The 14382-nt window shown below is 39.0% G+C and overlaps 1 protein-coding gene across 7 annotated transcripts in view; it reads right to left on the bottom strand.

Moving 5' to 3' along the window:
- Ltbp1 (latent transforming growth factor beta binding protein 1) overlaps positions 1 to 14382 on the bottom strand; it is a 393004-nt gene that overhangs the window by 69592 nt on the left and 309030 nt on the right. For all 7 annotated transcript variants that reach the window (XM_046441615.2, XM_046441616.2, XM_046441617.2 and 4 more), the window contains 3 exons: positions 12652 to 12774; positions 6295 to 6417; positions 1658 to 1783 (listed from right to left, as the gene is read on the bottom strand). In XM_046441615.2, coding sequence (XP_046297571.1) covers positions 1658 to 1783; positions 6295 to 6417; positions 12652 to 12774 — 372 coding nt within the window. The remainder of the gene's footprint in view (positions 1 to 1657; positions 1784 to 6294; positions 6418 to 12651; positions 12775 to 14382) is intronic.

Here is a 14382-nt window from a genome sequence, read left to right as displayed (position 1 = left end):
AAGTCTTTGCCAAGTACATGACCAACAAAATTAGAACTGTAACTAAATTAGAGAGATTATATAACTCTTGGGCTGCAGAAATCAGTGTTTAGAAAGTTACAGAAGAAAAATCAGTTGAGTACAAAAGACAAAATAAATATGGATATATTTATGTTTGGTGTATTCATCTGGAACAATAGCTTTGATTCGTGAGCACTGGACGTGACTTACTTTTTTCTGAATATAGTTTTTCATGGCACAAGAGCCAGCCATTGTATCTTGGATCACTTCTCAGAGATGGAAGACTTTATAACTCATCATTGAGAGCTAAGTGAAGAAGCAAAGTGGCCTCTCAGGAATGTGGGGACTGCAGATCTGTTTTACTGGTCACCCAGATAGGCTAGCACCCTCCTCAACTGGGGAACAGTGTGCTCTTCAGAAGCACGTGTGCATTCACGTGGGGTCTTTTCTAAAAGCTCTACTCTAGGAGCGCTAAATATAAACAACATAAAACGTGAACCACAGAAGCATGGATTCCTTGTAAATCTCTCATCGCCCACATTATTGTGATGCTTCCCTCTGTTCCCAACTTCTGATTCCTTCCAAATCTCTCGATCTGTTTGCTCTAACCCCTCCCTGCACTATCTCTCTTCCACTTGAAGCCAAATCTGGCCTCCATGTTTTGTCTGCTTAGCAGGAGAGCAATTTCAACAATCTCCTGCTTTTTAGAAGATCAGTTTATTCCTCCCAATATAATAATTGTTTTCAGCTGAACCTGGTCGCTGGCCCTTGGCATGATTTCACTGTGGTACTAGCAAGGAAAGCAGACATATCCTGTTGCAGTATTTTTTTTTTTTTTTTAGAGCAAAGACTCTGGGTACTATTGTAGGCCTAGAACAGAACTTTTGAATGTACTTCTTTTAAAATGTAGTTGGATTTCAATCAACTAGATTCTCAAAAGATGGACTGAAGGGACAATTGTGGGAATATTCTCAGTATACTTTTTTAAAAGATTCAGATAAATTACTCCTCCATTTATCAAATTGGAACAAGTCATCAAGAACACAACTCTCAAGATCATTGTTGTATCCCTGCAAACATAGAGATTGCAAAGGGAAAGCAACAGTGCTAGCTCAATATCTTTCAACATATTTAGAGCTTTCAGTGATTATAAATACTAACAGGTAAGAAAAATATATTAGCTTAGAGGTAAGGATATTAGAGGAATAATTCTAGAAAATCTCTGCACAAATGGTACAGAGAAATCAAACGAGACATCACTTTTAAGAAACAGAATGATCAAGATGGTCTACATGAAGTACAATTAAAACAGGCAGGGTCTAAGGAGGTGACAGGGAAGGTGCCACCATGTACCTTCAGGTTTCTAACATGCACAGAAAAGCATCGGCTCCTACATATTTCGACTCATTAATTTAGTACCATTATTGAAACCACCTGTGAGTGTCGTTGGCACCATCATTTTGGGTTATCCAGTCTGTAAATCCCAGCGACTCCTGAGTTGTGCTTTCCAGCATAAGTCACCTTGCTACCTATAAGCTTCAAGGCCTTGAATTACGAGCACCTCTTAGAGTCTCAGTCTTGACCTGTTTAAATGGAAAACAGCCTCCTGTCTGCTTTATCACACAGCAGCAATACGATTTTGTATGGTTTATCTTACCTTCACATGTGCGGCCGTCTGCAGAAATGGAGAAGCCCTGCTCACAGGCACAGTGGAAAGAACCATCTGTGTTTAGACACTCCCCGTGAGGCCCACAGAGCCCTGGCTGTTCACATTCATTAATATCTGAAATTTAAAAGAGTTTCAAATGCTTGCGGGAAAAAAAAAGCTCTTCTGTTTTTGTATCAGATATACAATAAGGAAAAGCTATTTTAAATGGTCAGACATTTATTTTGCAGTCCAAGTATAGCATTTGTCCATCAAAGAAGCCACAGGACAAGCTGAATTGTTAAGAGAGAGAAACTATTTAGGATGAGTCATGTGTAATAGCCAATGTTCAACCTTTCAACCTACAAAAATAGCCATGTCAAAGATTAGACCCAAAGCTACCCTTGTTTTAGGCATACTGGAGGTGCAAGGAATTCCCAACAGAATAATGTTGAAAAATATTTTTCATCTGTGAATGCTGTGCTCTCTCTCCTCTTCCCACACACATCTCTGTTACAGTCTGTCACATCTGGCCTCTCCAACCCTAGGATGTGGACTTCTTAAGGGCAAGGATGACTGTGTCTTAAGTACAGTTTTTGGTTCATAAATATCCCTTCCAAATGTCCACTAAATGTATAAATGAAATAGAATCTAATCTGTATTTCATTTAAAATGGATAATAGAAATAAAATTAAAAAAAGAAAAAGAAAAAGAAGGCCTTTTGGAACAGGGAAGCCACTGTTTGCATGAGTCTATGACAACGAAATTAGTGAGTGATGTTTTTTAACATAGTGCTACACATGACAAAGTGGTACCAATTATCATGAAGACTCATGACCAGATCATGCTGTAGATAAACCTGTGGGGCCATCTTATGTTCTGCTTGTCTTCAATGTGATTATGCTTTCCTTGCCCAGGGTCATGAGGCACTCCTAAACACTGATAACACACGGGGTATTCAACAAGTAAAGTGTTCTTTCAAACCAGTTCTAGTTATGTTGACTAACAGTGCCCAAGATGACAGCACAGAGAACCCAGAGGGTGGCTGACCTATTCATAATGGTACTGATGCATGCAACAGCCTGTTTGCACTCTGCTCAAATTCCTGGTTTACTCGTCCATATCCCTCATTATACTGTTCTCTCCTTGAGAAGGACTGTATATCTTAACTCAAGGATGAGGATGGCCTAATCCTTGGTACTGTACATTGATAGTGTTTTATGGATGTTTGTCCACCACAAAATTTCTCAGTTATGTTCATTGCCTATGAACTAAACAATTGGTTAAATTTCTTTAAGCTAATTGAGGTCATAAAAATGGTCACATATTGTCATCATCCAGTCTGTAGATCCACTAAGATCATTTTCCTGAAGTCTCTTAGGCCCTCTTTAATCACCTCTTGAAGAGGGCCTCAATATATCATCTCAGAAGCCCATCTTTTATTCAATTAAAATATGCTCTTAGTGCTTCGTATGAGCAGGATGAGTAGGAAGGGGCCGTTGCCCATCATGAAGCTTACAACAGAACTGGGGAGGTCCCTGTAAAACTCCAAAGTTTACTGGGGACAGGGAAATGGTACAGAGTTCTCCCTAGTGACTTAGAGAACATGCTGAGCCACCAATCATGTGGTTCTCGTCCTCAAAGAAGTCACCTCTTTCTGTTCATTCAGGATCCCCTGAGCTCACCCTTGTTACCCTGCTGATTTCACTGTGCAATAGAAACTGGCAATTACTGATTTATCCTCCCCACTCCCACCCAAACCCCTCGCCAGTAATTCTAACCTCTTTACCCTTCATGTACCATATAACTCAGACTATCTGGCCTATTCATTGCTGAACCAACATAAAAAACCAGGCATGAATTAATCATATTTTCTTAACAACTCTCCATTTTTGTTACTGTCAATATTTTTCAGATATTTCAAGGAAGAGCGATGAATCATTTTCTACTTAATTATTTCTCAATACAACTTCACCCTGTGAAACGCTTCACTTCTTTTATAAAATCTCTGATATTTCCGTGTTTGTACTCTATCTAAAGTCTAGGAAGAAGTTAGATTGGCAACCTGAACCTCCTTTTAGGCTTCAATTCCTCTCTCTCCAACCTGCTGCCTAGAGTTACTTCAATTTGAGCAGGAAGGTGTTAGAAAGTATTACTGGCCTGAGAACCAACTTAAATCCATGTCCATCTTGGGGAGATCTGGCAATTTCCCAAGCCTTCCTTTTTATTTTATCCTGAGCCTCAATGTGGTCCTTCAAAAGCTTACCCACTTTAAAACTCTGCATGGGGAATATTGTGTACAAAGTTCTTGCTTCAAAAGAAGTCACTGATTAACAAATAACTGTCTAAAAAGTTTGATGACAGGAACTGAAGATGAATTCCCAGACTTTTTTCCAGGAAACTGCTAAGAAAGAACAACATGAATATCTGGAACTAGAGAGACATATGCATTCAATTTGGATTGTACTTATTGAGGCATTTTTAAACTATGCTGCTAGTAACTCCAAGCTGAAAGCCAGACGATATTTAGGTTGGGTTTCTTTCATGGGTCCGAGATTCCACAGAAATTCACAATTTGGCATGTATAAGTCAAAACATGAAACTGAAGCGTGTTCCGAATCTCAAATATATCCTGCCACTTTCCTAAAGAGACTATTAATGAGGAATTTCCATACGTCTACATACCATCATTAGTTTTGTGAGGCGAAATTTTCAACTAAAAGTGTCTCACTGAATACAGGACTATCTTCAGAATATATAGTTTATGTCTATCAAGTGTGGTTACTCCAAGATGTCCCATGATTGAGGATGGGGGAGTAGCTAAGTGGTAGAGTGCTTTCCCAGCATGCCTGAGGCTCTGGGTCCCACCCCAGCACTGCAGAAAAATGCTATGTCCTGTGGTTATAGCATCACCATCAATTATGTTTTCGGCATTAAAACAAACTCAGGTATCAGTACCTATCTACAGAATGCTGACGTGATCCTGGGATTAGAGCAAAGTAGGCTACTAACTTCAAGGAGAGTGAAAAATCAACTTTTGTCTCCAGTAATAGAGCCAAAAGAGATCATTCAAAGCAAGGTGAATGTGTGTGCCTTCACAATCGGCCTTAGGGGAATGACAGAGTCATACACATTATTCTTTAAACAGCACTGAGACCTGCTTCATACCTATCATTTATTTGGACTTATACTTCTCAAACAGACATAGTAATTTATTCTGGAAAACAGAAATAAACGTGACAGAGAATTGAATCAATTTAATAATGATTGGTAGTCAATAAAACCCTGAATATTTGGAGCAGTCACATATTTGAATTTGATATCAAACCACAGACACTTAAGTTGTGCTGCTATGATCTTATTTGTTCCCTGTGTCTACTATACTGTTTTTAGGGAGAGTAATTTTTTTTTAATTTTAGCAATATAACTTTTTTAAAAAAAAACTTATATAGTAGTCAGGTTCATCCTGACAAACGCATACATGCATGAGAATTGATTTCAGTTCATGATCCCTCCCTTTCCCTTCCCCCTTCCCTCTCCTACTCCTCCTTCCTCTGCTCTACTAGACTTCCTTTTACTCATCTATTAATTTATATTTGATTAGTTCTTTATGTTATTCTATCCTTCCCTCCTCTTCTTTATTTTTTCTAGATTCTGCATATGACAGAAAACATTCCACCTCTGAGTTTTGGAGTTTGGCTAATTTCACTTAGCATGATATTCTCCATGCCTATCCATTTACCAGCAAATGCCATAATTTCATTCTTTCTGTATCACAATTTCTTAGTCTGTTTATCTATTGACAGGCATCTGGGTTGATTCCATAATTCAGCTATTGTGAATAGCTGTTTGATGTAACTGTTTCACTATAATATGCTAATTTTAGATCTCTGGGGAAAATACCAAGGAGTGGGATAGCTGGGCCACATGGTTTTTCTCATTCTTTGGTATCCCACTCCTAGGGAACCATCCCTTGGTTTCTGAGGAATCTCCAAACTGCTTTCCATAGCAGTTGCACTAGTCTGCAGTCCCACCAACAATGTGCAAGTGTACCTTTTCCCCCACAACCTCCCCAGCATTTACTGTTGTTCATATTCTTGATCATTGCCATTATGGCTAGAGTGAGATGAAATCTTGGTGTAGTTCTGATTGGGAGAGTCACTGTTGGTAGCATTTTGAAAAAATATAAAATCCTGTTGTTCATAATTTCAACCAAATTATAGTAAAGCAAGGGAATACTGAATAAAAACAGGGAACAGGAAAGGGGCAGACAGATATCACTTCTCTGAAACAAAATGAAATATGTCCATGAAAGACATGAAAAAGCTAGAAAGATAGTCAAGAATCAAGTACTAAGGTTGGTCCACGGAAGGAACAGCAAAGGACAGGTGATCTCAGAACCAGGCAAAGCCAGGTATGGTTTTGACGTGCTGGTCAACACTGTACAGTAAAAAGCCAGACCTTCCAGTACTTGATGTGAACCCAAGTAATACACCTCAATAATACAAACTGGCATAGATCACTTATATATGAAAGAAGACATAAAACCACAGACTATCACCAGGAAGCACTGCAGAAAAAAACTATGTAAATAATGACAGAACAAGAGAGAGAGAGAGAGAGAGAGAGAGAGAGCGAGCGAGCGCTACCTTGACATCCTTTATTGTCATTTAGGTGGAATCCCTCTGGGCAAGCACAGTCATAGGACCCTTGGGTGTTAATGCAGTCTCCTCCTTGGCACACACTCTTGTCCTCCAGACATTCGTTGATATCTATAAACCCAGTAAAAAAGTTTAAAAGACAAAATGAACTGTATATAAGAAACAGACATTTTTCTTAACTTTACTCACCAAAATCATACAAATATGCATTATTTTATATCATTTATAGGGTACATGTGATTTTAAATGGATCAGAGCTTTTTAACTTTTGGAGTTTTATTTTTAACATGAAACATCTTGAAAGGACTTTACCATTGAACGATACACAAAAGTTTTAGACAACAACTGTGATCAACAGGTTGCAGGTGGTGCTCAGTTATGGAGCACTTGCCTAGCACGTACAAGGCTATGGACTCAGTCTCAGCACCACAACAACAACAAAAAAAAAGAGGGTGTGTGTGTGATAAAAATGTAACTAACTGGAAGAAGAAAAAAAAATCAATCAAATATTTTCAACAAACAATTTGGTAATGTTCTTGGTGATGGTAGAGAATCAATATTTTTAAAACACATATTGCTAATTTATATTTTAAGCATACTTAACATACTTGATCTATTTCTATAATATCCTGCATTATGCACTATAGGAAACATTTTAGAGTACTTGGCAAGGTCCCTGACTACAAAGAGAAATATATATATATATATCTTTTTTAAATGAACACAAAAACATCTTAAATTACTTTATAAGCCCCAAACAATTTAACATTCTAAGAACTGTCATAAACTATAATTATTTGACAATCATAGTAATTTTAGGGGTCACTGAATTTAGAGAAAAGATATTTTAATGGTTAAAAAAAAAGTCTTCTTGTAACAGAGGGAATTTACTTGGAATCTTGACAGCAGGTAGAATACAGAGGAGGGAAGAAGAGGGACTATTGGAGAAAGAGGAACCATCAAGCATCAAGATCAAAACCTAGCTGTCACTCAGGGGCTATCAAAACAGACTCAGGGCTGCCTAGATTCCTTTTTAGTATATATCCTCACAGCACATGTACAACTAAGAGTGATTGTAAAAGCACTGAGCTCTGGCTGGGAGCATGCGAGACAATTAAAGATGCCCCTCAGGTCAGGCGGGTCTTCTTCCAGGGCTGTTTATTACATTTACTCCTAGTCAGAGCTCACGACTCCTAACACACTTCATGAGTCCCCCTCTGGTGTGTCTGTGCAGGATTTAAACAATTAGCACTGAAGAAAGCTAAGGAGGAAAACCTTGTTTTCTCAGAATTTGGCACTTTATGGCATTTCTTGCAAATAATAATGATTGCTGCTAACACAGAACGGTTCCAGGAAGAAGTAAGTAAGGAGGCTGTTTCATTATCCTGCTGTCTTGTTCAAGTATGGGAACAATAAATTCAAGTTTCCTCTCTGAACCAAATCAACCAGTTAACTGGCTTCTGTATTATTTACTGGGCAGAAAAGAGTGCCTTATCATTTCATTAGATCAAAACAAAAACAAGTTAGTACACAGATTTAAAATGTTCAGAATACGGTTCCTAAAACATAACAGAGTTGACATGGCTGTCTCAACTAAAGCAAGTAATTGCTTTTTGTTTAGTGTGTTATTGTTTTTTTCTAATCTCACCGAAGTGTAATTTACATATGATAAGTGCATTTACTTTAAGAGTCTAGTTCAATGAGTTTTAAGGTGTGTACACCTTGTGTGTACAATATTGGGTATACTCCTTATGGATGCCTCCACTGAAGTCAGGATACAGGCATGTCCACCACTCTTGCAGGGTCTCTCTTGTCCCTTTTGTGTTTGCCATCTTCAATTCAGCATAATATTTCTGAGATTCATCCAAGCTGATGAGAGTTTTGACAGTTCTTTCCTCTTCATTGCTGAGTAATTTTTCATTGTAAGAATATACCACAATTTGTTCACCCCTTTGCCTTTTGATAAACATTTCGGTTGTGCTCATTTTTGGTCACAATGAATAAAGATTCTATAAACACCCATGTATGACTTTGTATGAACGTACATTTTCACTTTCCTTGAGTAATCACCCAGGAATAGAATGGCTGTTTCTTATAGTAGGTTTATATTCAATTTTTGAAAAAAACTGCTTTTTAAACAGACTGTACCATTTTATATTCCACAGCTGTGTATGAGACCCATAATTGTTCCACATTAATTCTATAGCTCCACAACTACTCTAATGGGAACATAATAAGTGAGCAGCTTTTATATGGACCTTTCTTCTTTGCCCCTTAGGAAATGCAGATAAAGGGAGAAGAGTCATATTTAATCATTGGCATCATTCAAAAATGATCACAGAGAATCTGAAGAATATGCACTTCAGCAACAAGAGAAATGTTGTATAACCTAGATATTTGCTGCAGCATACAGAAGCAGATCAGCTCTGTTCATACTACTTTAATTTGATTTACATTCATTAACATGAAACATCTTGAATATTTCATGATGAGAGAAACAGTGAATGAGAAGGGAAATGCAACATTATTTTAAGTGTTTATAAATTATTGTATAGATTCTTTTTTTTTTTTGTACTCAGGATTGAGTCAAAGGGCATTTAACCAACTGAACCACATCCTGAGCCATTTTTATTTTTTATTTTGAATCAGGGTCTCACTAGGTTGCTTACAGCCTTGCTAAGTTGCTGAGGCCAGCTTTGAAGCTCCAATCCTCCTGTCTCAGCCTCCCAAGCTACTGGGGATTAAAGGCATGTGCCACTGCACCAGCAAAATTATTGTAAAAATTCTTAAACTCTTTGTCTTCTATTAGAGTATGAGAGTCAGGTTTAGTATAAAAAAAAATTTTCCCAAAAAATCTTTATCTACCTTCAAAGTAAAACCAAAGAGAACCCAACACGGTACTGTTCTACACCATCACCTTGTATGGTCCTCCTAGGAACTGAGGGATAGGTCTTAAGGAAAGCAACAGTGAATCCTGATCTCTCTACTGAGTTTCTCAAGAGGACCAATAGCCTCCACCTTGCTAAATGTTGTGGTCAACTTTTGGTCGCCCTCTTACCTAGCATCACCGTCTCCCCTCCTTGAAACGCTTCCTCCTCTTGGATTCTGGATGTTCTTTCTCCATTTGTCACTTCTCCCTCAGTCTCCTTTGCTGGTTGCTACCTATTTCCTCATTTCTAAGAGTTGTGAACCTGTCCATGGCTTTAAATATGGTCTATGTACTGAGGACTCCCAGTGCAGGACTCAACCCTGAATCCCATTGTTTTAGATATTGTCATTTGAATACTCATTTTAGGCACTGAAAAGCCTAAACTACAAGTGCTCATGGGGAGCCCTTAATCTCGTCCACCAAGCCTGCTCCTTGGGGCCTTTGCATTTGCTATTCTTTTCAATGTAATGTTCTTCCTATTAATAATCAAATGCCATGGACTTGGGGAAGCCTCTAATTGCCTCTTTATTCCAAATCACCACCCTCCCTCAGCACTGCTCATATATCCCCCTTAATATTCCTCCAGAGCACTTATTGTCATTTAATAAACTGTACAGTTTGCTTATCATGTTTATGGTTCACTACATGTAAACTTGAAGAGGGCAGGAATTTCTTTCTGCTTAATTTATGCCCTGGACTTAGAACAGTACCTTGCACATATTTGACTCTGCATAAAAATTTGTGTATAAATACACTAATGAATAAATGAATGATTCTGACTTGGAAGGATATCCTAGGATTTCTGTGTTTGATTTCGTCTATATAGAAGTGAGTAACTGATGGGCCAGAGGAAGGCTTTGCAAGGGATCTGCAGGGAGCAGCCTTGGTGAGGTACTAGGGAAGGGCTATGGTAGATGTGTGCTTAAAGACCTGCCTAGAAGGGCAAGGAGGCTTCGAAGGCCAGGATGGCTGAGAACTGAGACAACAGAGGCCATTTCAGACTGAGTGTGCTGGCCTAAAAGCACTCATCAAGGAGCACAACATGGGGTTCTGACTCTAAGAGGAAGCCAGCAGGACTGTAGGATAATGCTGTAATGTAGGAAACATAGAAGGGCTTAGGCAGGCAGGACAAGATGGCAAGTGAGGAGTCTGGGGGCAAGGCCAAAACAGAGGAGCATGGAGAGGGTCTTCTGATTAGGTCAACTTCCTGCTTGATGAAAGTGCTCATGGACACAAAAAGGGGACCTAATCAGAAAGACACTTTCCTAATCAGGGAACCCAATAGAAAAACTAAAACCAATGCATGGACAATTATTATTATTATTGCACCAATCAATAATAGGGAGGAGAGTGTGGACATAGGGAGGAGAAAAAGAAAGGAGGAAATTCCAGAGACCATAAAAAGAACAGGCCAAAATTCCCCCACTGGATTCCCAGCCCTGGGCCCCCTTCTCTCTAGAGAAATCTCTCTCTGCCACTTTTGCAATAAACCTACTTCTTGCTTGCTACCTCTGTGTCCTGTTCTTCAATTCTTTGCTGAAAAAAGACAACAAACCCAGCACCCCTAGATGGTAACAGTAAGAAAAGGAGGTCTCAGCCAAAGTTATTAGAGGAAAATTACACATGTAAACATAAAAGCCAACAAGAGCTATGGCTCTTCCTCCCACAGCTGTGAGAGGCATGTAAACTGTCATAGCTCAGTTAATTATGGCTAAATACCACTGGGGGTGGGTTGGAAACAGAACTGGGTGGGAATTAGCAGGCTAAAGTGCTAACGAAGTTTCAAAGCGAGCTCCAAATTAGTTGGAGAAACTCTACTCTTACTTATATCCCAAAACACTAGGGAAATTAGTCCTGACTTGAAGAGAAAAGAGCCTCATTATACATATTCCCAAAAGAAGTTTTCTTATGTAACACAATTGTATCTTAAAAACATATATGTTAAAAATGAAGAACAAGTTGGCCAAAAGGGTTTTTGTTTGACTTTTCATGTAATGGATGATTTTAGAATAAAAACCTTGGAGTTCTTATGAGATGGCTAAGGCCAAGATAGAAGAACAGGTTCTCCAATCTATTATCCATGATTTATGGCATGATTACCCTCTTAGCTTGGCCAAGAATCAGGGCACAAGAGACATGATGGTCAGATTAGGTTCCAGGGCTTTCACATATTCCTTACTACCTATCACCCTCTACAGCAGAAGCTTATACTCCTAGTTCCCTACAACACAACTGACACTTCTGCCTTAGAAGCCAATATGCCAAATCATTAACAACACATTGGAGAGTTCTCCAAACTCAATGTTTCTGATGTAATCATATTTATCACTTATTTGACTATTTGCCTATTTTTCAATACATAGATTGATTACAATTTTTCAATGATGTTATTAATCTTTGGAGAACATTATTATTTTAGGATAATATCCTAGAACCTGACTTACTGGTTCACAGAGAATATACATTTTGAGGCCTTTGAAATTCTGCCAAAATTGCCCTCCAAAAGGGCTGAGTCATTTTCCACTCGCAGCAGCAACAGAAGGGTATGGTACTCAGCTCCTTTGGCCTGCTGTGCCAAGTTCTCCAATCAAAAATGCAGCATGTTCTAAACTACAATGGATCCTTCCCCCAATTAATGGGGCTGGGGTGAAAAAGGATCTGGGGCTCTTGAAAGGCATATCACAAAACCATTCTCCAAAAGCTCATCAACTTCTAGGTGGAGTCCAGATCCTCACTTCAAAACTCTGACTCTGGTGTGGGGGTACACCTGTCATGCTCATGTTTCTGGTTTTATAAATAATGGGCTGGAAGTGCAGCAAAGCAACAAGTGAGCTGGAAAAAACCTGTTCGTCGGGTGGATATGGAACACACTGAACCTTCACAGGTGACAGGGTGGCAGTCAAGGGAACAAGAGCAGGCCAGGAGAAGATGTGTCCTCTCCATATGCTGAGCTGAGGGTCACAGACAGGTTCTGAGCATGGCACAGGGAACGTGGTTAATGACTACACAATGCTGCATGTGTGGGATATCTCGAACAAAGGTTTTACACAAATAGCTCAGCTCCTAAAAAATCTTCCTATTATCTGAAAAATTAAGTTGTGCTTCCTTATTTGGAACACTTGGAAATCAGTCTTGCATAAAAGGAGTTTCAAATTCAGAACTACGTGGCCAGGATAAATTGATTCTCTACTCCTTTCACTGCCTCAATTCTAAAAGACACTCCAAGCAGTGCTAAGAAAACCTGAACTCTACTTTCTTTGATTATTTGTGTGAACCCTGGGGAAAACACTTTGCAGGGACCTAAGGTTCTCAACTGTGAAGTCAAAGGTCAAGTTCATGGACAGGGGCAGAGATGACCTGTAGATGACCCTGGGATTCTGGCATTTTATGGTTCTGAAGTCAGAAGCAATTCTCACCTTCACAGTGGTCTCCAAGTGCAGATGCTCTGTAACCCTGGTCACACACGCACTGGAAGGAGCCCTCTGTGTTCCTGCACTGCCCGTGAGTGCAAAGGTGGTGGTGCTGACATTCATCAATATCTGTGAGTAGGAGAGCACAAGGAAACAGTAGAAGTGGTGCTCCGAACACCCTTTCAATCCTCCATGGAGAGGAGGTCTATAAACTATCTGGTATTAATTAATTGAAACTAGAGCTTTCATTCTATGGCTTAAAATGACCTCTAATAAAAGGTCAGTAACTCTCCAGAAGGGAATAATCTTTAAAAAAAAATTAACCAAGGATCTAGGAATCTGTATATATTTACCCCACTGTTTACCACAGGGTAGTAAACACTTCACTGTAATCTGTGAGCCTCACCCTAGCTTCTTGGATTTCTAATACATATTCACTTACTGTCTGGCCCTTGACAGAAAGAGTTTACCAACCCTTGATCTGAAGTGCACATCTCTTCACATCTTTTCACTAGTTCATTCTTTGGGCCCCTAGCAATTGGGCTCCATACCCATTCATCCATTCACCCATTCTCATATCCTCTATCTACCTATCTATCTAGTTTTCTATCACAAGGATCCTCTGGAAAAATCTAGTGAACAAAATCTAGAAGGCCTTCTCTTGGGCCTTCTGATACCAACAATGCCCCCCTGAATCACTCTTCCTGAATCACACATTCTCAGGTTAGAGATCATTTATTTTTTCTGTTTCCACAGTCCCACGTTTAGGCCCACACATACACATCGGTTCCACCCACACATAGATGACACAAAATATATTCCATGTATCCAAATATTTTACCTTCATTATTAGATTATAATAATAGATTTCCTGAAGGCAAGAACTAAGTCTACCACATCCTTTATTTCTCCGTAGATATCCTAACACCTTCCAGTGAACAGGCACTCAGTTCATGTTGCTCACTGAAGGACTTTGCTTATGAAATTTGAGAGCTTTTGCACTTCAATGTGTCTTTATAGGATTCAGTACACACATCAACCCCCCACCCCCACCTCAGGGACCCTGGATCACTGTTCTCCCCTACTCTAATCACATCATCAGTGTGGATGTCACAGTATTTGGCACCTAAAACAATTCTGTGCTATAGATAATCTGATAGGTGATTCTATCTCCGTCTGACTTCTCATTGATGTTAAGTCATGGGCTTTACAAAAGAAAGTACTATGAAGATGGTAGCCTTATACCATGTGTAGATCTCTCATTCATTCATTTGTAGTTTTCTATGCATAGGTGTAGGTACTCATTAAATACTGAGGCAACTGGGGCCAAGAATCAAAAAGTAAAGATAAAAGCTTTGAGAGGGATTCATAAGATCCAGTATAAGTTGCTTAGTCTATCTGCACATGTGCATGTTCTGTAAGTATTCCACCATTCTCTACTTCCTTATTAGGTTCAGAAATGACATTCTATGTCCTAGAGAGAAATGGTGGGGGAGGTGATGAGAATATTGGTAGATGCCTTTGTAATTACTACCATATACTCTCGCTTTTATAATACTATTTCAGGAGACTTTTTTTTCTCATTAAATATTCAAAGTTTATATAGATATATGAATGTGATTTGTTTCTTTATAATAAAACAACAAATAATATATAGTATGGATTCTGTTCTCAAATAAGAAATGGCATTTATTTTCAAGAATTCTGAACACTTGTGCTCATCACAAGTACTATCAT

The sequence above is a fragment of the Marmota monax genome, unplaced genomic scaffold, assembly GCF_021218885.2.
Source record: "Marmota monax isolate L192 unplaced genomic scaffold, Marmota_monax_Labrador192_F-V1.1 WCK01_AAM20220418_F8-fsc00010, whole genome shotgun sequence".
NCBI classification, from domain to species: domain Eukaryota; kingdom Metazoa; phylum Chordata; class Mammalia; order Rodentia; family Sciuridae; genus Marmota; species Marmota monax.
Note: the sequence above shows the minus strand (reverse complement) of the source record. Positions and strands in the feature narration are given on the sequence as shown.